Genomic DNA, 24,844 nt, shown 5'->3' with positions numbered 1-24,844 from the left:
TCCACCAGACTCACCAACCATCCTGGAACTTTATAGCCAATCAGTTTTGCCAATAAGATAGAATGGTCAACCCGATCAAAGGCCTTCGAAAGGTCTAGCAGAAGCGCTGCCACTTTACAACCTTCATCAAGTTTTTCAAGAGCAGTGTGAACAAAATCAACAGCAGCAGTGATAGTGCTCCGACCCTTCCGAAAGCCATGCTGAAAATCTGACAAAATTTTGTGATCATCAAAAAATTGTATTAGGCACCCAAGAACGAACTTCTCGATTACTTTACTAAAAGTAGACGTGAGAGAAATAGGCCTATAATTCTGAACATCTGTCTTTACCCCCTTCTTATACAATGGTTTAACAATTGTGAGTTTAAGTGGATCTGGAAAGATGGATGTTGATAACACAGTCTGAATCAAATGCACCAAAATAGGAGCCAGTTCAGATTTGCATTTCTTTAACAAATTTGGAGATATGCTGTCCCAGCCAGAAGAGCTTTTGTTGTTTAAGCTATTTATGATCAAAACAACAGATTCATTACTAATAGTTAGTGGAACTCCCCAGTGAGTATTGATAACATCAGTACCCTGGTTTTGAAACAAGTTAAGCTCATTTTCTACTGCATCATTCTTAACAATATCTACAAAATAGTCATTAAAATGTTGGCTTACATCAACAGGATCCACAATTACCTCATTACCTTCTACAAGGGATATGTTTCTCTTAGGCCCAGATTCCAAACTAGGCTTACTTCTAATGCTATTTACAAATGACCATGCACTCTTAGAAACATTATCTGATGAAGTTATTTTAGATCTGATATGTTCAGATTTTGCTAATTTTACTTCTTTGCGAAAAAGATACTTAAGTCGTGTGTACCTTGCCTTGTAGATCTCACTTCCAGTTTGTTTGAAAATAGTATGCATGTTAATCATACTTTCCTGCAAACCTAATGTATGTTCACTCAGAACCACTTTACTTACAGCTTTATTATGAACATTACCTTTCTTTTTAATTTTAGTTACAGGACAAGTTACATCTAAATGCCACAATAGGATGTCAAAAAACGCCTTCCATTTATCGTTAACATCCATATGAACAAAAACTGGATCCCAAGTTTCCCTGGACAGACTATGTCTAAGGCTAGCTACATTTACTTCATTAAATTTGCGCTTGTACAAAAAAGTATCAGTACAATTGTAAGCTACAACAGCTTTAACATCTACATATTGTGCATAATGATCAGATATAAAACCATTTATCACTTTGGCTTCTGTAAACTTAGCATCTGTGATTATATGGTCAATAGAAGATGAAGATAATAAAGTTTCTCTAGTGGGCAAATGGCCTAAAATATCCACTAACCTAAAAGATTCAGTCAGATCCAACAAATTTCTCTTTTCATTACTGTCATTCAAAGTGTCTATATTCAGATCACCCAGTATACAAACTCTCACCCTGTCACTTTTTGGAATATTATTTAAGGCAACATCAAGATTTTCCAAGAAAGTGGACAGGTTTCCATTAGGTGACCTATATATAGCAATCACAAATAGAATGAAAACACCAATACATATCTTAGCCATTACAACTTCAAAGTCTAAATCGCTGCACAAATTTTTAACCCAAGTAGGCCTGAACCTTGATACAAATTTACTGAGATGATCCTTAATGTAGATAGCTACACCACCTCCCTTATGAAGATTTCTAGAGTATGAGTCAACAAGGCTATATCCCTCAAACTTAAAGTCCAAAGCCTCAAACTCAAAATTAAAGCTTATGCCTATGTATATTAGTTTTAAAACAGAGTAGAATAAGGCACCTATAATCTAGATTAGGCATTGATTAGTGTTTATAAACTAAACATGGATGAACCACTAAGTCAAGCTACTAATCCAGTTGTTCAGGCTAGGCTAAACTGAACTCTGAAAGCATCCATCTCAAAACGGCCACATCCTAGAATTTGATTTATTTTAAACTTTATTTTTCTGAAATAGATAGCTAAACTGTCCAGTGCAATCATCCCACACTGCAAATAGCAACACTCAAACTTAGTTAGGTAAGCTAGTGGTAGGTTACAACTAATTATTATCCCTGTGACCGATTCAGTGTAACATCTGACATCAGTCAGAATCCGACGACATTATTGACAACGACACTCGTCGTGTCGTTTCTTTAATTTACGGTATAATATAGTATACAACATCTACCATATCCATAATAATGTTCTACCACTGCACCTAAACAGCAGAAAAAAGCAAATCACCAAGATTCGCACAATATGACAAATTATTTATAAATTTAAAACAGTATATCTTCTGTGCCAGTAGTTAATGCGTGATTGAACTTCAAACAAACAAACAAACACACAAACTTTCACATTTATAATATTAGTAAGATAAGATGTATTAATTAAATATTAATTACTAGCTGTGTGCCCGTTCTACGCACGGGGATCCTCTAGTGGTCAGTTGAAACCTTCCTAAATAAAGAAAAACTATTGGTTTGCATATTTTCAGATATGCTAGCCAAACTATTATATACAAACAAATACAGTATCTGACAGTTTCAAGTAAAAAAAATGCGTAATAGATCTATGAGGGGTACACTTCCTTATCTGTTGGCACAAACAACTAAATTAGTAATATTGATTATTCGATTGTTTAATTCCATATATCGTTTGGTTAGTTAGGTTAGGTTAACCTTACCTAACTAACCAAACAATATATAGTTAAAATACTATACCTCAACCTCGCCATTAAACATTCAGGTTGGAAATTTCACTATCAAAGGTGCTCTTGGCCTGTCCGTACGGAACACTGAGTTATATGCGCAACCAACTTATGAATACCCTAATTGTTTAAGCCTACGAACCCAAGAGATGGATAATTGGTCTGTTGGACGTATGGTCCAGCGAGCAGCACATAGCGTTGAGAAGACATATTAGAAATACGATTTGAGCATAATCCGTAAACCTCTGTTACAATCACCCACTGCAGTTGTCTCTAAACACTTTACACAACCACCATTGAAGTGCCGTCAACGAGTTGAAACCTTATATGTAAGCTATTGGTAACGCTTATGTAAAAAATGTAAGTTTCCCAGGCATATAGAACACTGAGTCAAAGTCTTTTCCCCGGTTATAAACCCAAAACTCGATAGAAATTCTATACACAAAGAAGCTCTATTTTCATTTACGATTACCCTACACATTATTGCACTTGCGATTAATTAAATCCGTTATGTAAGGAAACACGGTTTTAATCCAACTTGGTTTGGATTTGCTTTTGAAACTTTATCTGAAATGATTGCGGTATTTGTAAACAATATTCAATGTAAACATATCAGTGACAGCTAGAGAAAAATAATCTTGATCCGAACAGCTGTTCGCTATTTCATATGATGATTATGTGATAAACATTGTGAGAAAACTTGACAAAAATCGCACAAAATTGGGTTTTAAACGTCCGTAAGTTTTTTTTACAAAGTAGCGAGGCCATATTTTAATAGCTAAAGACACTTTCGCCAATCCAGTGAATACATTAAAATGATTCGAGGATCTTGATAGGTACTCTCGTTTTCAGGAGAAGGCCGCGTAAAATGGCCTTTGGACCGTGACAGACGGAAGATAGACAACAACGGAATTGAGATAATAATTGATGATTGAGATAATAATGGAATTGAGATGAAACTTTTTTTCGGATTCTTGAATGTTTAAAACGTAAAAATAATCTAAAAGTTGATGATTCTGAGCAATGTATAGACAAAACTCTAATTTTATTTATATAGATTAGTACCTGTGGTGATTTTTATTAGAAATTTATTGAAGTAAATAAACAGCAAAGTTAAAAACCATCTGACCAGTGTTTTTATTTAAAAAGTACGTAGGCCTATTTGATTGGCTTTGTTTTCTGAACTAAAATATCTATTTCCTGATCTATTTTTAGTTCCTGTTTTCGAAACATAATTTGGCAAAACAATTATTTATTCTTTACTCAACTTGATCGAAAAATAATTTCTAAACATTGGAGGACAATTAAAAAACTTTTGAATTCTAATAAACCTAGCTGCCGTACCTGTGGAGAGGATTTTGAAGAGAAAAAGTTTGATACACGTCACATATTTCAAATCCCACTCCAAACACGTCATGTTAATACGTTTACTTCCTTAAATTAAGAATGTCAGAATCTCCAATTAACAGGCTCGTAGCAAAAGTTAAAAGTTTCACAAATCGAATCGTTTCTACCTTTTGGACCGCAAAATCAAAGAACTTTATTGACAGCATTTAAAGCTGACTTCGTTAAACATTCTGTTATCTACATTCTTCAAAAATGTAAACATTGTGAAACTTTGGAATCCCATGGGGCGTAACTCAAAGAAAACACGTTAAATGTAATCGGTATATTTGTTAACCAGGTACAGGGCTACCTCTTGAATTGATATAGATAATAAATCGAAAAATAAAGAAATATAAGTTGATTGATTATTGGCTCTTACAAAAGGGTAAACAATCAAGGAACATGATTTAATTAAGTAACCACACATCACTGAGTCTATATCTTCATTCTTTCTTGTAAAAATCGCTTTGATTGTGGCTATATAAAATAGGGAAGTAATATTTCACTGTACAACGAGCTCAAAAGCTCGAGAACCAGCAATAAGATGGAAATAACCGGCAGAACCTTTAACCATCCACTGGCTCGCTAGTCGCTACCCCAGGTCGGTCGGTAGCCGGGTAGCCCATCAATGGAACCCGTTAGGCTCGCCCCTACCTCTCGCCACAAAAGAGACAAGAATTTTGCCTTGTTCCACACGCCTTTGATTGTTTGAGGCGGGAAAACTATTTGTGTGCTACGGCCCGCGCAACACAGGATATTGTTTTCGTATTAGTTGGCCTTTTTCCAAGATTACCGTGACCGTTAACTTATTTAATGGACTCCCTTGGAGAATAATTCAAAACTACAAAGAACATTTCTAATCCCACAGTATACTAGCTATTTAAATTATAAACACTTTGGTGTTTGAAAAATATTTTTGGACGATAAATTTTGCAGCTTTTTGAAATCATCCAAGATGGCCGCTTGCCTCCAAGGACTCAACAATAGGCCTAATTGTGCGACTATAAAGCAATAACTTCCCACCTTACGCTTGCGAATTAGTACGGTACATATTTGTATCCACAGTTGCCAGGACGACTATTAAGACGACCAAAGATTACATTGACATTTAGGTATTTAATCTGTAGAATAGTAATTGTTAAGTAATCTGGAAGACAACTAATTAAAATGAAGTGCGAAAGATGGGTTATGAGAGGGCTCAATGCCTGAAGCATAATCCATTTGTTTGAGTTGCGGATTTTCAAGCTTGTAGAACAAATAAATATCACAAAGTAGAAGGGCAGGAGTGAAAGTGACTGAAGTGACGGGATACCCGGGTGGATTTTCAGTGACTGGATTCCAGTGGTATGCGGTAAAATATATAGTGACTGGCTTAGCAGCACAAATTTTACGTGACTGGCTTTCCCATGCAAATGCGGTGGTGACTGCATTAACATAGCATTTTTTACGTAATTATATTTTAGTATTTTTAAGAAAAAAAGAGATATATACGTTCAGATATGTCTAGGCTTAAGATATTTACCAACATATATTATATATATATCATAGTCTTGAAATATATTGGGGGGTGCAACTGACTGACTTCCAGTGTATATTTCATGTGACTGGCTTCCCGGGCGCGGCCGTGTATATATATATATATATATATATATATATATGAATTTGAACGGATGGTGTTTTTGGCCTCTGGGGACCTCAAAACGAAAAAGTAAATCGGTCCCGGGTCTAGGTCTTACCATGAGACCTACGGTAATAGCTTATTCCCTATATGGGAAATTCGCTAAAAAATATCAAGATTGATCAAAATACATCCATAAACAAGTAAACTACAACAGTTTACTTTACTTATTCTCCACAAGAATAACATTAGTATTTTTAATTTATAATTTTTTTTTTATTTGCTCCATATAACCATTAAGTGCATGAAAACACTTCAATATACCCTACGAAATTATTTGTTTTTTTAAGCTCTACAAAATGGTTTAGGAAATTGCTAAATTTAAGCCCTCTTTCAAACCAGCACGGTGCGGGAAGGTCCCTGTTTAATTGAATCATAGCCTATGGGAGCTTTCACACCAGTGCGGGTTCGCCCAGACAGATCTAAACCTCTGCCGGGGTTGAAACATCACCGAGACGAACCTAAACTTCCAATACGGGACCGAACCATATGGCTAGTTTTTTAGAACATTGGCTATTATGTACGCTTTCGCTTTCACACTTGTGCGGGACGGGCTGGTAAGCACTTGATTAGTTTTTATCAAGTATTATATTTTGGTTTGGTTTGAAAGCAAATGATGTGAGTCAATCCCCCCCCCCCCCTTGGCAAACCATCTTTCATTTACATGATTATTTTTGTACAAAAGATTTCATTAAACATGCCTTGATTTATTTTACCTATATAAAACATTGGTTTAATGATTACTTAAATTTTTTTTATATAAAAGGTAGGCTAATAAATTGTTGTTTTAGCCAAAACCTCATACAATATATGCACAAATATACATATATCAACAATTGAACTACATCATTACTTTTCCCCTATGGGGCCATAAAGAAAATCGGTCCCAGATCCGTATGTTATTGTACCACATATGAAAAACCCTTCTTTCCTGTAGGGAGGAATTAGCTAAAACGGTGAAAGCATACCATCTTATGCTGTAGTAAATAAAGCATGGCGAGCGGTGTATTTAAAATTAAAATCAGATATGCCGTTGACATCCTACAAAAGTTTAAGATCTTCCTAAAGGCCACTGGCCCCTTTCTCAACATTGAGGGTCACACAGGATTCTGGAAGTCTTTCACTGGTTTTTTACTTCAAGAATCCAATGTGACTCTCAATGATGAGAAAGGAGCCAGCGGTATCGAAATATTCAGTGTTTTTTTTTTGTATATTTCTAAGGTAAGCGTGCTTATACTGTCCTTTGTCTCCTTAATTCTAAGGCAATAAGCCCTTTCTAATCAAACCAAATATCAGAAGATAGATTTGTTCCAATTTTTGTGCTGTTTGGTTGGACTATTTCCCATTCATGTAAGCCTGCTATCCAAACTATAAATCATAAAAACCTAGGCTCTTGTGCTCTATGTTTCATCCTAAATCAGTCACACATCACAGTGATTTCAGGTGCCAAATTATTTGTGTCCACTATGTTTTAAGCAACAGTGTTGTAGTTGTAAAATCTCCAGTATCTCCAGTCAGTACGCTCTGCATTTGACTTTGGGGATAACATTGAGGGGATAAAATCACCACTTATTTACAAAGCTACCGGAAAAGGAAAAGCCGTTTCCAATGTCCCTTTACAACTTCACCACTGCTCTACTCACTATCAGGTTTTTTTATAGTATACACTGTACCTATAGGGTATGAATAAGGAATAACTCATAAAACTAATATTTTAAATCAGGAAAAGTGACTGGTATATGGTATATGTATTTATGTTGAACAAGGATCATTGAATAACATAAACAAGAATAGGTAACAGATTTACTTATCAAAACTGAATATATCATCATCAGTCAGTTCTTATAATGACTTTCACACATTCATTATAAACAAATAGATCGTATAATTTCTACCAGCTTTGTATTACTGTGTTAAATTAATCATCTACCTATATAGTGTTTACAAGTGTAGTGCTCTAGTGCTAGACAACGACTTTCCCATGCAAATGAATTCAAGATGCAAACCTCAAAATACACTGCCATAGACAAAATAACACTTGTGATAAGATTCTTGTTTAGTTCCAGTTCTCAAATGTCTTTTAAGTCTTCATTCAATAGGATATACTTTAATTGAGTTGTACAAATAAATATAAAAATATTTATTAGTAAGCTCTTTTAAAAAAAATATGCTCAAGAATGGTTTTTTTTAAATAAGTAAATTAGTTATAGGCCTAAATTAAGGATTGAAAAATGTATTATTATTAGATACAATATTATATTTTACGGCAATTGCAGTAGGATAGAGGAAATTCTAGTCTTACAAAAGAAGTTGGTTAGAATTATATCCTATGAACCCCAACAGGAACACTGTAAACCCCTGTTCATTCAGCTACAAATTCCAACAGTGATTAACATTTATTTATTTGACTCTGTATCATACGTTCTAAAAAATCCCAACTTAATCAAACAAATTTCTCATGTTCATTATACTAGGAATAAAAGCGTTGCTGCCATAGATTTTTTCAGACTGTCTAAAACTCTTAAAAGCCATATTGTAATCTCACTAAAAATATACAACAAACTAATACATTTAATACAAAAATATCCTGAAAACACTTTTAAAACAAAATTCTACAGATGGCTTTTGAACAACCCATTCTATTCTCTAAATGAATTTTTTGAAATGTCTGGTATTAATTTTTAAGTAGAGTTAAGAGTTTGCGAATTGACCAAATTATTTACTGTTGGACTTTGTTGGTTATGCGGTTTAATCACTTCCATTATTTTCAATGCCACAAATTTTTCTTAAGATTAAGATTACCTATTCAATTGTAATATTTAAAATGTGTATTGTAAAGTGTCTCATTTTATGTAGTTAGCTATATTGTATCTTACTGTATTTATTAACTGACTATGCTATAAACCTTAGCAGTTGTATGACTTTGTCAATAATTTGTGAAAATTCTAAGGACAATAAACACATTTCATTTCATTTTATTATACCATATCCCCCTTACCAAATCCATTTTTATTAGGCATAAATATGAATTTTAGGCTTAGTTAAGAACTTCGTTCATTTAAACAAACACAAGTAAAATCCAATAAATTTTTTATAATGAGGTATTGCCAAGATTTTATTACTGTATCAGTATTAATGAAAAATAAAAATAAAAATTATCCTCCCAAAAGGATGATTTTATCAACCATAAATAAGTAGGCCTACTTGATTTCCCACTAGCAAACTTGTTATTCTGCTATTTCAGTGTATTTGGGAACAGAAAATTGCTGCTTACTGACTGAAATCACGAAGTTGAGAACAGTGTCGTAGCATCAACAATGGAGATTTCGCCACAGTTGTTGTCCGAAAACTTCCAGAGACTGATTGGTCATAGTTTGAACCTATTCATTTTAGACTGGTGTAATTTTGAACAGCAAAAAAATATTTAGTACACAATGTTTATACAGTGTGTAAATTAAGTATTGAAATAAATCTGTATATTTAAAACCGAAATCTATTTTTCATAAAAATATTTTTTATGTAAAAAATTTCAAAACCTTTTATAACAGTTATTGCCACAAACAGAATATGTCTATCTATAGACATATTCTGTTTGTGGCAATAACTGTTATAAAAGGTTTTGAAATTTTTTACATAAAAAATATTTTTTAACCCCCATAACAGGGTGGGGGTAGGGGGTGACTTATGTTTTTCAAATAGCAACCCCTATTGACTGACTCATAATTTTGAAGGATTTGTCAAAAGAAACACAATAAAGCAAACCCGAGGTGGATATTTCACCCCTAGCAAAAATGACAGGTATTCCAAAATTTGATTTACTGTACGTGAAAAAATCACCAATTTCACAAATAATGGAAACAAATCTGTATTTTTAAAACCGAAATGGATAGAAATATTCTGTTTGTGGGATTGTTGACATAGGTTCCGCAATTTTTTACATCAACAATATTTTTTCAACCCCTTTAACAGGGTGGGGGTGGGGGTGACTTACTTAAAAAAAAACAACCCCTAACTTATTGAGTGACCCATCATTTTGAAGGGTTTGTTAACAGAAAGACAATGACGCAAACCCGAGGTAGATATTTCACCCCTAGCCTAAATGGCGGGTATTCCAAAATTTAATTTATGTGAAAAAGCACCCATTTTGGAATACCCGCCATTTTGGCTTGGGGTGAGATACTCACCTTGGATTTGCGTCATTGTGTTTCTTTTGACAAACCCTTTAAAATGAGGGGTCACTCAATATTTGCTATTTGAAAAAAATAAAGTCACCCCCTACCCCCTACCCTGTTAGGGGGGTTAAAGAAGTAATTTTGATGTAAAAAATTGTGGAACCTTTGTTTACAGTTATTGCCACAAACAGAATATTTCTATCTATTTCGGTTTTAAAAATACAGATTTCTTTCCATTATTTGTGAAATTGGTGCTTTCATAAAACGACTTTTGTCAAAAATTAAGCCCACGCAATTTTAGCACAACTGAGTCCAATATTTCAATGTGACACTTAATTTAACTTCCTTACATAGCTAAAAAATATAGAACTTACTCTTCTCGAATGGGCGACAGCTGACAAAAGGGTTTCCCGTCATGTCTTTGGGACAACTGCAGACAGCTGTAGTTCCATCTCTTACGCGACAGTTGGCGTTAACTCCACAAACTCCCGCACATACGTCCACACACTTGGCATTAAGGCAGGATGGTTTGTGAGAAGGACAGTCGGAGTGAGTGAAGCATTCGGCCCGACATGAGACGTATGGGTCTCCAACATGACCCTGTAAATATACAAGATATTTACGGTAACAATACTTTGTGAGAAAGTGAACGTGTTGTTGACAATAAAGTAGACTCCTTGATAAAAATATCAGTAGCTTATATTAATGGTGAAAAGGAACGTGTCAATTGAGATAGCATATAGGGTGAGGGTTAAAGCTCACAATAACACTTGAGTCACATAACTAGATGCTACAGGTCTCAATTCAATCTAATGGCAATCAATTGTTGACATGATTGTACATAATCGTGTTGAGGGAAGGGTTCTTGTGCGCAAGCGTCCACCAATCGCAAGCGGATTGCCACTCTAATTTAATCAATCGAAACGATATTTATCGTACCATTATTGATTCAATATTTTAAGAAATTAAACTGTTTGCTCTGGTATGGAAATCCAAATAAGGCCGGGGCCACATTCATCTTATCTCGCTGAATTTTTTCCACGGGCGTTACCCATGGATTTGAGAGATACATTAAGGTATATGGGGCAGGCCACTAGAGTAAAAACGTCCGTACCAGCGAGACTGACAAACGGAATCCCACGTGTATTCTCTACTAACATTCCACGGGCGTTGCACGTAAAACTAGTCGCGGGGCATTGCGGCTTATGGGAGTGAACACACTCATCTTATCTCGCTGAATTTTTTCCACGGACGTGTCTAGTTGTCCTGAATGATTTAGTACGTGGAGGGGGGGAGGCGGAACACGGACACGGACGATTTTATTGCCAGTGTGGCATGCTCTAAGTTATCAGTCTCACTGGTTTGCGCGAAAAACCTATCTCGTAAGACGAGTGTGGCCACGGTCAAACTGTTTCACGTGCGTCGCACGTGAAAACGGAAAAAACAGTCTTGCTGGTTAAAAGTTACAAGTGTGGCCCCGGCCTAAAGAGTAGCTTACTGAAGAAAGACCTTCCACTCATATTCGAACCACCCAATTCATGAAACACTACTAATCAATAGACGTTGCTGTAAACAAAAGACTGAAAATTATATCCCACTATGTTTTAAACTGTTTCTTTCTAAATGGGCTAGGGGTAATGAACTTTGAATTTTTCGGGGTAGTACCGGTATTTCTAAAACATAGATTTCATAAGTTAGGCATTACGTACATTTAGTTTCTGATTTGTGAGCTTGCAGAAAAATAGAGTCTAGGCCTATTACTTACAGGAGGGCACGAACACACAGCTCGGTGGTTCTGTACTACACAGTTGGCACTTGGCGCACAGACTCCGGTGGCACACGCAGACTGACACTTGAAGTTCTGGCAACTCTGGGAAGCAGGGCAGTCGTAGTCACTCTCACACTCGTGGCGGCATCCACTCAGAGGGGAGCCAACGTAGCCTGGCAGGCAGGAACAAGTCGGGGTGTTGTTGATGACATCACACTTAGTGTTGACACCGCAAGGAGAAGGAATACACAGCTCCTCTGTCAAGAAAACAATGAGGTTTGAAAATGATCCAAAGGTTATTAATTAGGTGAATCAGTGGCTTGAAAGGCAGTTGTGTAGGCTTTAGTTTGAAGTTGCGGCCTAGACATTTCCAATTCAGATATAAGTATGCGAGTTCACTGCTTCTCTCATGGCTGTGTAATCTGATCAGTAACTTAAGATGAGTGTCTTCTTTTCTGGCATAAGTTACTATTGTAGACACCTTCTTTAACATATTTTTCATACAAACTGAGATGATGTAGTGGGAGCATGATGTTCGTTTGCAGTGTTGCACAGGTTTGTTGTGCTGACTGTTAATGAAGATCTACATTTGGTTTACTGGGTAGAAACTAAATGTAATAGCCTGATTACTCTTCTTGTGTATAGGGATAGACCTAGCCTAGGTACTGTATTTTGAGTTAACTTAGGCTACAGTATTTGATTCTCTGCAGATATCTTGGTAGTTGAGGTTGAGGCTGAGGCCTAGACATGCTCAATTCAGATAACTTAACTTAATTCATTAACTTGCTTAATTCAGATAGGAGAGTTTACCTTTGCCTTTACCTTCTCTTCACTGCCACTCACCTTAAGACATGGGGTACGTCTTCTTTTTTGGGCCCCAGGAAGTTTATTGATGGTCAAAGATTGACCTGAGTTCTTGATTTGGATGATATGACAGCCTAGGCTATTTCGCTGGTGTTTCGTGTATGTGTGAGCCTATGTGTTTTTGTTAATAGTGTAGAATTCTTGTTTAGTGTAGCATGGATTTTGTGTGAGATGATTTGTAAAGGTTTGTTTGAATTTGGTATTGTTAGATTTTAGGGATTTGATATTTTGGGGAAGGAGGTTGTAAAATTGTGTGCCAATATACAGGGGTTGGTCCTGTGCCTTCTTTAATCTTTTGTAAGGGAGATCCATATCGTCTTTCTTCCTTGTTGATGAATTTCCGCTCTTGTCATGTTGTTTTCTTGTATGGAGTATAGAATGGTGTCACAGATGTACATGGATAGGCCTATAACTGTTAGTATTTTGTCTTCTCTGAAGTACTGTTGGCAGGGTGTGTTGAATGGAAGATCATTTAATATTCTTAAAGCTTTCTTCTGTAGTATTAAGATTGGTTCTATGTATGTTTGAGGTGCACTTCCCCAGGCTATTAAGCCAAATTTGATGTGGGATGCCATGAGTTAGTGGTAGGCTATTACTGCTGGATTTTTCCCCTGCTATGGTTTTTATTCGTTTTATTACATAAAATGCAGAGGATAGTTTGTTTATAAAAAATTCTGAGTGCTTATTGAAAGTTAGTTTGCTGTCTAGTTGGAGTCCTAAAAATTTAGTATGGTTCACTGTTGCAATATTTGTTTCCTTCCTGCGGTTCTTGGGGTTGAGTGGTTTTAGCTGTGAAATTTATTTGAAATGTTTTTGAATGGTTGATTTTCAAGCTCTGATAGTATTTAGTTCTTCTTCTGTTGTTTTCATAGTTGATTTTATTCTTTCTTCAATTTCATTGCGGTTATGTCATGGTATTAAGTTATCAGTGTGATTTACTGATTCTCTAATGGTTGTGTCATCTTACCTGATAAGTGATGTCTTGAGTGTGTCTCCCTCATCAAGGCGGTCTGGCATAGTATAAGTATAAGACATATAAGTTAGGCTGTTAATTGTAGGTACGGTACACAACTTATTTATAGCCTATTAATACAGTAAGTTACATGTGTTTTATACAGACTGAGATGATGTAGTGGGAGTTAGCGGTCAACGTTTGTAGCGTTGCACGTGTTATATGAGGCACTGTTTCGTTTGCTAGGTAGAAACTATGCCAGTTTCACTGCATATACTTCACGAATGGGTAAAAATTTATGACCCACGACACGAGTCACCCTAAACGCACTTCTTGAGGTGTGAAATTCGTGTGGGTCCGAAATGAATACCATGTTAAGGGTATCACTGTGTTTTGAGTTCTTTGCATACTTCTGCACTGCATGCTTATTGTTGCAAAATTTCTTCCTGCTAATTGTAAAACGGTGCATTGCCAATTGCCATAAAAGGGCCTAAAAAATTTATAAATTTAAAAATGCTTAGCAGTTGTGGTCGAGGCCTAGACATGCAATAACTCCGATGCGATGCGGACTCATGAACTAATCAACTGATGTAGATGTAAAAAAAGTAATTGAATAGATAAACTTATTTAATAATTTCACTTGGTCTGCTTCTCTTAACCTTAAGAACTCACTCTCGCCTCTCGCCCGCCCCGCCAGTCTCGCCCTGATCGATCTCGCCTCGCGATTCGCGAACAGTTGAACAGTTCAGTTCAGTTCATCTAGTCAGTCGCCTCGCCAGTCGCCAGTCGCTTCCGCACGTCAGTCGGCCAATCGCCATGCGCCTTCGCCCGCGGCCACCTTTAACTACATGCCGCGGCCTGGTAGAATTGGCAACGTCGAAAGTGGTGTTGTTAAGTGACATAAGTCCCATAAGATAACATGGCAGACAGGTGACATCAGCTTATTAACTCGCACTCTATTGATTTAAATTTAACTTTATGAACATAAATGTATTAAAATATTGAAAATAAAACATACAGAATTGAAAACCGAAACAATATGAATTACAAATCTAGATCTGTACATTTTAAGCGGAATCAATATTGTCATAGTCCAGTAACCAATCTTTCGTAAACACACAAATACCATTAGCTGCTTCCAAACAAAACAGCTGTTACAACACCACTTGCGACGTTGCCACTTCGAAGGCCGTGGCCTATCGCCACTAGGTGCGCTGGTGGTTGGTGCGCTTTCGCTTTGACGTTCGCAACAGTTCGTCTAACTGCCGCTGGTGTCTCCCGAGTTGAATTTCCAGTTTTAATCCACCATCGTTTAATTTATTTATCTATATTATTAATTAGTAAATAAAAAAACTGAACCTTTCCCAAACAAATAAACCCAACATAGATTAAAACAAATCACGTTTTTTTTTCAATTTAAACCAGTGTTAGTATCCTGAAACGCGTTTTTACTTGCAGACTCTCGCAGTGAATTTGTAGTAGCTGGTACATGACCTCCCCGATTTGCTTTAACCTAATTGCACTATCTGGGTTCAAGTATTTATAATACAATATTTAAAAAGCCGTGAATCGTGTCTCTTACTTGAGACTGATGATCGGCTTAACTCTCAATCCTCTAGTAGAGTTGCCACCTCGTTGTGGCAATTTTTACCCTAAAGGTGGGCTAAAATTACCCTAAATCTACTTTGAGCTACCCTAAAATGACCCTTAACGGAAATCTTTGTGTTAAATGCTATATAACATTGTAAAAATAATATATATCTTCAATAAGGTTGTTAATAATTATACTTAATAAGGTTTCATTATCAATCAATATACGTAAAAACATCCTCGATTCTCAAAAATAACACGAAAAAGTACAAAATGTTCAGTAGTGGTGAACTAGCGGTTTTACCCCACTTTAGACACGTTTTTCCCATGTTATTCTTATGGGGATTATTTTTGGCCACCAAATCTAAAATCCTGATCTTTGCCTGCAAATCCCTATATAATTGTCAAACCTTATTTTTTACTTATTCTCTATATATATATATTCGATATTAAGCAAAAATAAAAAAAATTCATTTATTGACCCATGCATGTGTATATGTATAGTAGTATAGGTTGTCGGTGCCGTTTTTTGAGGAGCGGGGTTTTTGTGCCAACTCCCCCCCTCCCCCCTCACCACTCCCCTCTGCCCCATATGCAATTGCTAGTACATCTACCATTCCCCTTTCCAGTTGATATATTATATTTCTATTTCAAATCGATACCCATTCACATGTATGTGTGTGGTTTGCACGCGAACTCGGGTCATGGCGCGCTCCCTTGGACATCCTTAGTGGAAATCCATGAATTCTGGCTACTTGGGAACCCAAGCCATTTGACATATAATAAATCACCCTTTCTCCTAATTACCTTTTCTATCAAATACATGTCTTTATACTTGGTCTTTAACAACTCTTCTGTATAGAAACCTCCCCTGATTATATTACCATTTTCATCTTTCAAGATATAAGTCACAGGCTTTGTATTCTTTACTTCTGCTATTGTAAATAGCTCCCCTGACCAATTCGGAGTATATCCTTTACTAAAAACATGTTTATACTTGGAAATTCTCACGCTATCACCTACCTTATATCTTGGCTTTTTAACTTGTACTACTTTAGAAGTCAACCTCTCATGCACATATTTACTGTTCTTAATATTCACTTGGTTAGGCTTCATTCCTATAGATCTATGCACCTTATTATTATATTTTCGAATTAACTTTGGAAGTAAATCCAACCATTTATAACTCCCCTGAGCACTAAATTCCCTATATAGCCAATTCTTTAAAGTTCTCTGGAACCTCTCCACAATTGCAGCCTTAGTTGTAGAAAATGTGTGATAGTGATTAATATTTAATTGTTTCATTAGTTTGCTAAAATATTGATTAAAAAATTCTTTTCCATTGTCGGATTGAATGTTTTTAACCCCCTTGGGTAGAATGGTTTTAATGGCTTCTGTAACCACCAAACCCGTCTTATTTTTTAGCGGAGCAGCATAAGCTTTTTTAGAAAATGTATCGATTAAAGTTAAAATATATTTAATGCCAGAATTCCCTCTAGCATAGTTTTGCATATCAATTAAATCTATTTGTACAGTTTCGTTTATACCTAATACTTTAAAAGACCTTCTAATGAAATTCTTTCTTGCAGGCTTATAAGTTCGTATGCAATTTCATTCATTTTTTATAACATCACTCTTTCCTTGTACTGTAAATATATTACCATTAGCCCCAATCAATAGATTATCTTCCATTCTTTTAAATACATAGTTTTCTGGTATATATGGTCTATTATCTATATACTTAAATCCGCTCAAAGATGTAGGGTCGGCAACTAATAAATCAGGATTGTATTCCATCAAATTAAATTTTCTTCCTGCATATACAAATTTTGATCCATCATAATACATAGCTTGTGACATTAAACAAATATCATCTAAATATTCCCCCATTGGTAGATTTCTTATATATTGTTTTTTGGCATCCCAACATTTTTCTTTTTTATCAAAAGTTATAGTCTGTTCTTTTGTAACACAGTCAGTGTCATCAATGGCAGGTTTAACACATACCAACCTTTTATTATTAAAATCCCAATAGCCTGCTTCCATTTTTGGAACTTGTGAAACATTCACAGCATCTTTACTATCTGTACCTTCCATCAAATCGCTAAGTTTCTGTTTCTTAGCATTCCAAACACCATTCTCTGATTCTAAAAATTCATAATTATTATTGTCTTGTACAAATTTACCATCTTCTTTTCGTATTAAAGTCTGTTGTAAAGTGGGCACATCATTTAAACTTTCACAGGTGATGATTTAAATTTAAAACATGTATATCACAATCATGTTGGTAATGACTTTTCATTTGACCAATTTAAAAATCTCTGTCATCAATGTTGGGATAAAACTAAATATGGCTTTTTCGTAATAGACAAAGAAAGGTCAAAGAATAATGGCAAATATAGATTTATGTTTGACCAATTTTATAATGACCAAGAGCAAGGGTGTTGATGATCTTCTAGAATAAACCTCTTGTCATCGTCAAAGGATAGTACTTTCTTGTTCATGGTCAAGGTTTGAAGATGATAATTTGTTGATTTAATTCTTGTCACATTCTCATAGTAATCTTGCCCAGTTGCAAGACAGTTCAAATAATGTTGATGTCTGAGGAGATGTTTAACCGTAGCACCATCAGCTCCTTTAGCTTTCTTCACCTCTAAAGCTTGCTTGTCTTCTTCATATAACCATTTTAGAGGAATATAAGAATATAACTTTTCATACATAATATGACCATCTAATTCGTCTTTAAACTTTCCAGTGACTTTTTTATTTTTATCAGAGTATAAGAAATGGTCTTTACTATATCCAGAGGTATCAAAATAGTGTAAGTCACATTCTATTTCCTTGTAAAAGTCCTCTGTAACTATAGCATACATTAAAGAATCTGTATCTGTCATTAGAAATCTTTTATTCTTAAATTTTGACATATAATTATAGTGGAAATCATACATTATTACTTTACTTATATCCAAAATGGTCATTCCTAAATATATTGGTTTATTAAACTTTACAACTAATTTATTTAAATGTATATCATGTAAATTGTTATCAAACTTTTTACTACAATCAAATCTTGGATTAGTGACATATTTTGTTAATAGTGATTCATCCTTGAGATATATATCACGAAACTTTCGTTGATTCATAATTGTTCGACCAAAGAGACTATTATTTAACAATTTATAAAAGTCTTTTTCGAAATCATTTTTTGCCCATTTTCGTTTTTCAATGTTAAAATTAATATAGGGTGCAAGCCATTTTGATTGTCTAAATTTTAAAATTCTGTGGTATTTTGTAACAATCAAACCCAATTCCTCATATTTTTGTAATGCTTTATAATGTAAAATATATTTAGTTTTGTCATTTAAATTTGGCATTAATTTGCCATTCATTTTCTCAGGTGCTAATGGATAGTCATTATGTAAATCATGTAAGCTTTCATCATATTTTAAATCAACTTTTAAAATGTATCCAAACTCATAATTTTGATTATTTTTGTATATTTTGTAGTCTATCTCATTCGTCCAACAAAATCCATCCATGGGTAGCGGCTCACACATCGCTGTTGAGTATAGCGAGTTACAATCTAAATATATTAAATATACACTCTCTTGATTGGGGTCATAGTGTTCAACCATATATTTATTATTGGCTTTAGCGTAACGTGTGGAAATCATACTGACTCCTCCTCTAATCGCACTTTCTATAAACAAATGCATGTCAATAGCTTTGAATAATTGTAATTTTATTCCTGTCATTCTAAGACAGGCCTCCCATGTTAGTCCAGGAAGTGAATACATATGTACAGGGTCAAGTTTGTAATCTTTTAAACACAGGTCTCTAAATGTCTCGAACACATCAGCCAGTAGCAATACATCTGTTTTAAGATATAAATCATGATATTCTTGTAAATTATTTATATTAAAATGGGTCCATACATTTTTAGCATGCTCATACTCATTGGGATAGATATGTTCTTTAGTTATAGAACTGTAAAATGTTTCAATTGGGGGTAGAGACTCTGCGAACTTATCTGGTCCCGTCATATATTCATAGGGATATACACCTTTACGTTGTAATAGTGGATTTTGTATGAATCTAAATGTGTTTAAATTGGAAGCCAATTTATATTATGGAAGGGACAGAAAGTTGTATGAATCTAAAAATACTAAATCATCTACAGAGAATGATATATATTTTTCCATATCTTTAGCTATACAATTTAATTTACGTTTATTAAACTTTCCCAAATGTTGCATTATTATGTGACCATCATAATTTTTTAAATTATGGAAGAATACTGGTATTTTTTTTGTTGTTTTATAATTTAAATTACAATCATTGTGGGCAGCTCCACGGTATTGACCAGAAGAATGGCAATGATCTTTCACCCTATCAAAATATAGGGGCTTTTCACAAATATGACAGTGTGTTGAGTTTTGGAAAGATACCTCTTGCTCAGGAGTCATTACTAGGGGAATATATATTGCCATTTGATTTTTAATATAATCGTAAGTCTGAAATAATCTTTCAAAAAACACATCCATAACATTTACACCATTGTACAACTCTTCAGAAATAATTTTTGAATCTTTTACTACGACAAATGCAAATCCCGATGGAGTATGTATATTAGAGTTTATAAAGCATTCAAAATCTGCATAAATTACATATGGGGCTTTAAGTTGATATTTATAATTTTTAAATTGTAATGTATCTTGTTTAGACATTTCCACTCGTTGAGCATCAAAGTTTTTACAATATGTTGTGTGACGTTCTAATATATCATTAGTATAAAAATGTTGCAAACACAGCTTGCAAAAATACTTCTTATGGTCATATTTTGTAGAGTGGAACATTAACTTATCAAAATCACGAACTAAACAGTAATGTGATTTACGACCTTCTTGTAATAATAATAAATCTATGTGAGTATTACTATTTAGTTTAGTTGTTCTTAATGGATGTATAAATTTATTATATTCAACCCCAAATACATTAACACTTATATTATTCTGTGTTTCAAATTTTTCTATATCAGATATTTTTACTGGATATTTTATATTTGTCATATTTAACTGACTTTCATAGGGTACATAATTAGAAACCCTTTCAGCATGTTCATTAGAGTTCCTTGGATGTAAAGCTGCTAAAATCGACCAAAGAAAGCATTTATTATCAGAATTCTTTATATTTAAAACAGCATGTTTTGATTGAATACTTTTTGGTGTAGGGATATATGACTTTGGAGTTAGGGGCTTATATTTATAAACATGCAGCTGCCAATATTTAGTATGGTCATATATCCATCCACTGCTTTGGGCTTGATATTTGTGTATGGAAGCACCAATTTTTAAAAGTGCATTTTCAATTTGAGGCTTTAAATCTCTCTTCTCAATAGTTAAGGTAGTAAGGCTTCTAAAATCTGCAAATACATTCTTTTTCATTGACTAATTTTCCATTTTGATCCATTGAATATTTTATAAATTTGATTCTCCTAACTAACGTCCATTTTATCGGAAGAGGACAAGACTTGAGAGTATTTTCAAGTTCAGCTTTAATCGATTCACCCACAAATTTAATCATTGTATATGGACACTTGTTGCAGGAATTGACATGTCTTCTAAAATGTCCAACAATATTTTTCTTACAAAAACTACAAGTCTTGTGACTTTGTAATATATGTGATTTTAGAGTCATGTTATTATCACAGATTAAATCACAAACTTTACATACCTTTATTTGATTAATTACCTTGTAGTGGCGAATCAGGTTGCTTTTATTGGAAAAAGAGGCAGAACACTGTTGACATGTGGTCTTCATTTTTATATATAACAAAAAAAAAATGTGTCACCTCTATATATAGACTTTTAGAAAATTTCAAAAAATTTAAATTTTTAAAAATTACTTCAACAGATCCAAGACTAGATCACTAGAGATAAGGAGCAAGCCCAAGGGAGTGACGTTTTCACCACATCACCACTAGGGGCAAGAAGGTCAAGCCCGGAGAATGCCAGCGACCGGGAGCACGCCCACAACCTAGAGCGCGCCATGACCCGGGAGCGCGCCCGAGTTCGCGTGCAAACCACACACATACATGTGAATGGGTATTGATTTGAAATAGAAATATAATATATCAACTGGAAAGGGGAATGGTAGATGTACTAGCAATTGTGCATGGGGCAGAGGGGAGTGGTGAGGGGGGAGAGGGGGAGTTGGCACAAAAACCCCGCTCCTCAAAAAACGGTGGCGACAAACTATACTACTATACATATACACACATGCATGGGTCAATAAATGATTTTTTTTTATTTTTGCTTAATATCGAATATATATATATATATAGAGAATAAGTAAAAAATAAGGTTTGACAATTATATAGGGATTTGCAGGCAAAGATCAGGATTTTAGATTTGGTGGCCAAAAATAATCCCCATAAGAATAACATGGGAAAAACGTGTCTAAAGTGGGGTAAAACCGCTAGTTCACCACTACTATGTTCATATTCAGCTCTATGTATACAAAAAATATCGAACCAAGAATTATTGTATTTTTAATTGTATCAACCCATTACTACTTTTTTTAAATGCAATTAAATCCTTACAATAATCACTTCATGATACAGTACGGTACTGTATCATGACGGAATTATTAAAGCGTTAGTCTATTTTTCTACATACAGTACAGTACATTTTTCACACATACAGTACAACTTTTAGACACAATCGGTAAAATAATCCTAGTGTGATTCAACTCAATCACATAATTAAATACCATGAAGTAATGAATAATATTTCATATTTTATTATAATGTGTTATGGAATCGAACGCAATACAATCTGAAACATATAATTCACAAATACAGTATTGATAACGATAAGATCAATGATTATGAAAATCATAGCAATCGATTTAAACCGGTTGAGTCGCATATCACGGGTTTGCCATGATATGTAATGTATGTTTTTTCTCGAATTTTGAAGTTTTTTTCATGTTTCTAGTTCAATTTCTATTGTTAAGCTAACTTTTAGTTTTACCCTAAAATTACCCTAAATCTACCGTTACCCTAAGACTACTAAATTACCCTAAAAAAGGGTAATTACCCTAAAGTCTCGAATTCGGAATCGGATCGGAACTCTCCTCTCCTCATGCGTTGGCTTTTTTGGGATTTTGCTGTGTTCTTGGTTGTCGGTTCGCAGGCAACGTTGTAGATGTTGACATTTTATTCTTATTCGTAATTTGTACAAGTGTTAAAAAAACTGATTATCAGGATTCGAAGGACTTTATGGGATTGTTTATAAGAAAGGTTGGGATTGGAGACTATGGGACCGTCCACATTTTTACAGCAACATTTTTACATCCCACTTCCGCTCCTCGTGCATGAACGCAGCCTTACGTAACGTGTTTTGTCATTTTTAACCCCCTCCCTCCCCTTGCGATGCTGTACAACGCAAATTTAACCCCCCCCCCTCCCTGTAACGCAACGCTGCCAGATATTTTCTTAAACTATAAGGTTTTACGTGGTACGAAATTTCTCCTGAAATAAAAAAAAATTAAATCCTTAGTCCTAGTAGCTCAGTTTTTTAATACAGTAGCCATAACAGGACATAATTTTAAACAATACATGCCCTTACATATAGGACGGAACTCATATTATAAAGGTCTTATACGCCTATTTATTATGGAGTGTCAATGCAGTTACCCCTTGTCGGTGTGTATGAGCAGTTTTTGTCGATGCCAATGAATAGTTTGTTATTATGATTTGCATAACGATTTTTGAAGGTAGCTGATGCAATAACTTGGTGACCAGTGGAAATAGATATATTTTTCTGAGCTGGATATCCCACTATGTCCAGAAAAATGCCTTCTACATTAGAGTTTTACAGTTGTAATTAATTCTGTCAATTGGCTGCTATGGTCTGGAAATGTCACAAAGTGATTTTGAGGTAGGTGGTTTAGGTATAGAATTGCTTTCAGGACTGCTAAAATTCGTTAAAAAAACCTGATGTACGGTACATGTTGAGAGTGTATGTCTGTATGCTGTGTTCAGTAGAGGTATCCAAAAGGAGATGCCTAGTCATTATTATTTTTGAAGCCAAAACAATAAACATAGACATAACTTTTCTGATTAAACAATTAGCGACATTTGATAACAAATTTTGTTTCATAACTATACATTTAATCAGGCTTTCTATTTAATCATCGCTATTTGTTACGTACGTTTTATACTCTCTAGCATACGAATTTTTATTTAAAATAACCACACAGGATACAACTGTGGTGACGCCACTAGAATTACTCACATGCACATTCGTTGTTTAGATGGATTGTGAATACTTACGAGGATCCATGAGTCGACAGTTGCTAAAGGGGTCGCCTTTATAGCCCGTGGGGCAGCTACACACCGGGACGTGGTTCCGTACATGACAGTCGGAGTTGACACCACACACTCCTGCACATACATCTACGCAACGATAGTCCTTGCAGGCCTTGCTGGCCGGGCAGTCACTGTTATCTATAAATCATCAACATATCGGTAAATATTGATATTGATTGTATATTAGATGAAAGCTTACTGTAAGCAGGATTCAAGAGGCTACCCTCTTGTATTTAGAGTTCAATATTTGAAATATGAAACAGATTTTGTAGCGTTTTAATTAATTTCATCCATAGTGTAGAAGTTTTTACTGGGGGTGGCATGGTAAGACCTTGACCTGGGACCAATTTGATGTTTCATTTTCATGACCCCAGAGAAAAAAAAACGCTTTCTCAAATGAATATATGTATATATAATATATATATATATATATATATATATATATATTATACCCACAATGTTTCGCCATTGAGTCCATTAGAATACAAATGTGGTCTCCCTTACCAAATCATAATATTTATTTTAGATTATGAACTTTGTTATTATTACTTAGAAAGTTCCTTTATATAAAAGAAAACATTTTCAATGAATTACATTACAACCATGTTTGGCTTCAGAATCCTGGCCAAGAGCAGACAAAAATGCTTCCATAATCTATATCATTTTTCCTTGTAAAATTATACCATACAAAAGTATGTATAAGTAATCAATCTGTTCTACTAAAAGAATAATAAGCAGGGCTCAAGTCCTCATTTCCTGCTGAATTAAATAATGTTAAAACTTTCTTTCTCATGAGTCATTAAAGTCACTCTAACAGACTTAGACATTTATTTTGGATAGTCCTATTACTCGTAAATCTTTTAAAATGGTTTCAGAAATCGTCGTGAACAATTAGCATAATATGCCTACAATTATAGTGTGTAGTTTTTTAGAACATTATTTGACATCCGATTAGGTTTTAGCATAGATTAAACATGTGGTTTTAGTTTGTTTCTAAGAAGAAAAGAGAATTGATACAAATGATCTCTTTAGTTCAATTCAAAAATATACTTTGAATTTATCATTGAGGTTAAGTTGAAGTTTAAACGAAATGATACATTTTAATTTTAATATTTAGCAATATAATATATATTTTTATATTTTAACCATATGATTGCATAATCAATCGTAAACTAGTAATTTACTAGATTTAAAATGTGCTTAGAAACTAACTTTTAGAAAATTGTAAATACCATTTGTCACGCCCTTATGAATACACCTCTTTTAAGTGGTAGTGTAATGAATAACTAGAGAATTTAATTAATTTGTTAACTTAGTAAAAAGCATGATAATGTTCT

The 24,844-nt window shown here is 34.5% G+C and overlaps 1 protein-coding gene across 1 annotated transcript in view; it reads right to left on the bottom strand.

The window, feature by feature from the left end:
* Positions 1-24,844, bottom strand: part of LOC129005963 (fibropellin-1-like) — a 51,405-nt gene that overhangs the window by 11,299 nt on the left and 15,262 nt on the right. The window contains exons 4-6 of the mRNA XM_054435040.1: positions 23,472-23,645; positions 11,725-11,984; positions 10,334-10,559 (exon numbers count right to left, since the gene is read on the bottom strand). Of these exons, the coding sequence (XP_054291015.1) occupies positions 10,334-10,559; positions 11,725-11,984; positions 23,472-23,645 (660 nt within the window). The remainder of the gene's footprint in view (positions 1-10,333; positions 10,560-11,724; positions 11,985-23,471; positions 23,646-24,844) is intronic.

The sequence above is a fragment of the Macrosteles quadrilineatus genome, unplaced genomic scaffold (genome assembly GCF_028750875.1).
Source record: "Macrosteles quadrilineatus isolate MER2022 unplaced genomic scaffold, UCM_ALF_1.0 Scaffold_47__1_contigs__length_942521, whole genome shotgun sequence".
Lineage (NCBI taxonomy): Eukaryota > Metazoa > Arthropoda > Insecta > Hemiptera > Cicadellidae > Macrosteles > Macrosteles quadrilineatus.
The sequence above is the reverse complement of the archived record's forward strand: the minus strand, read 5'-3'. Positions and strand labels throughout refer to the sequence as shown.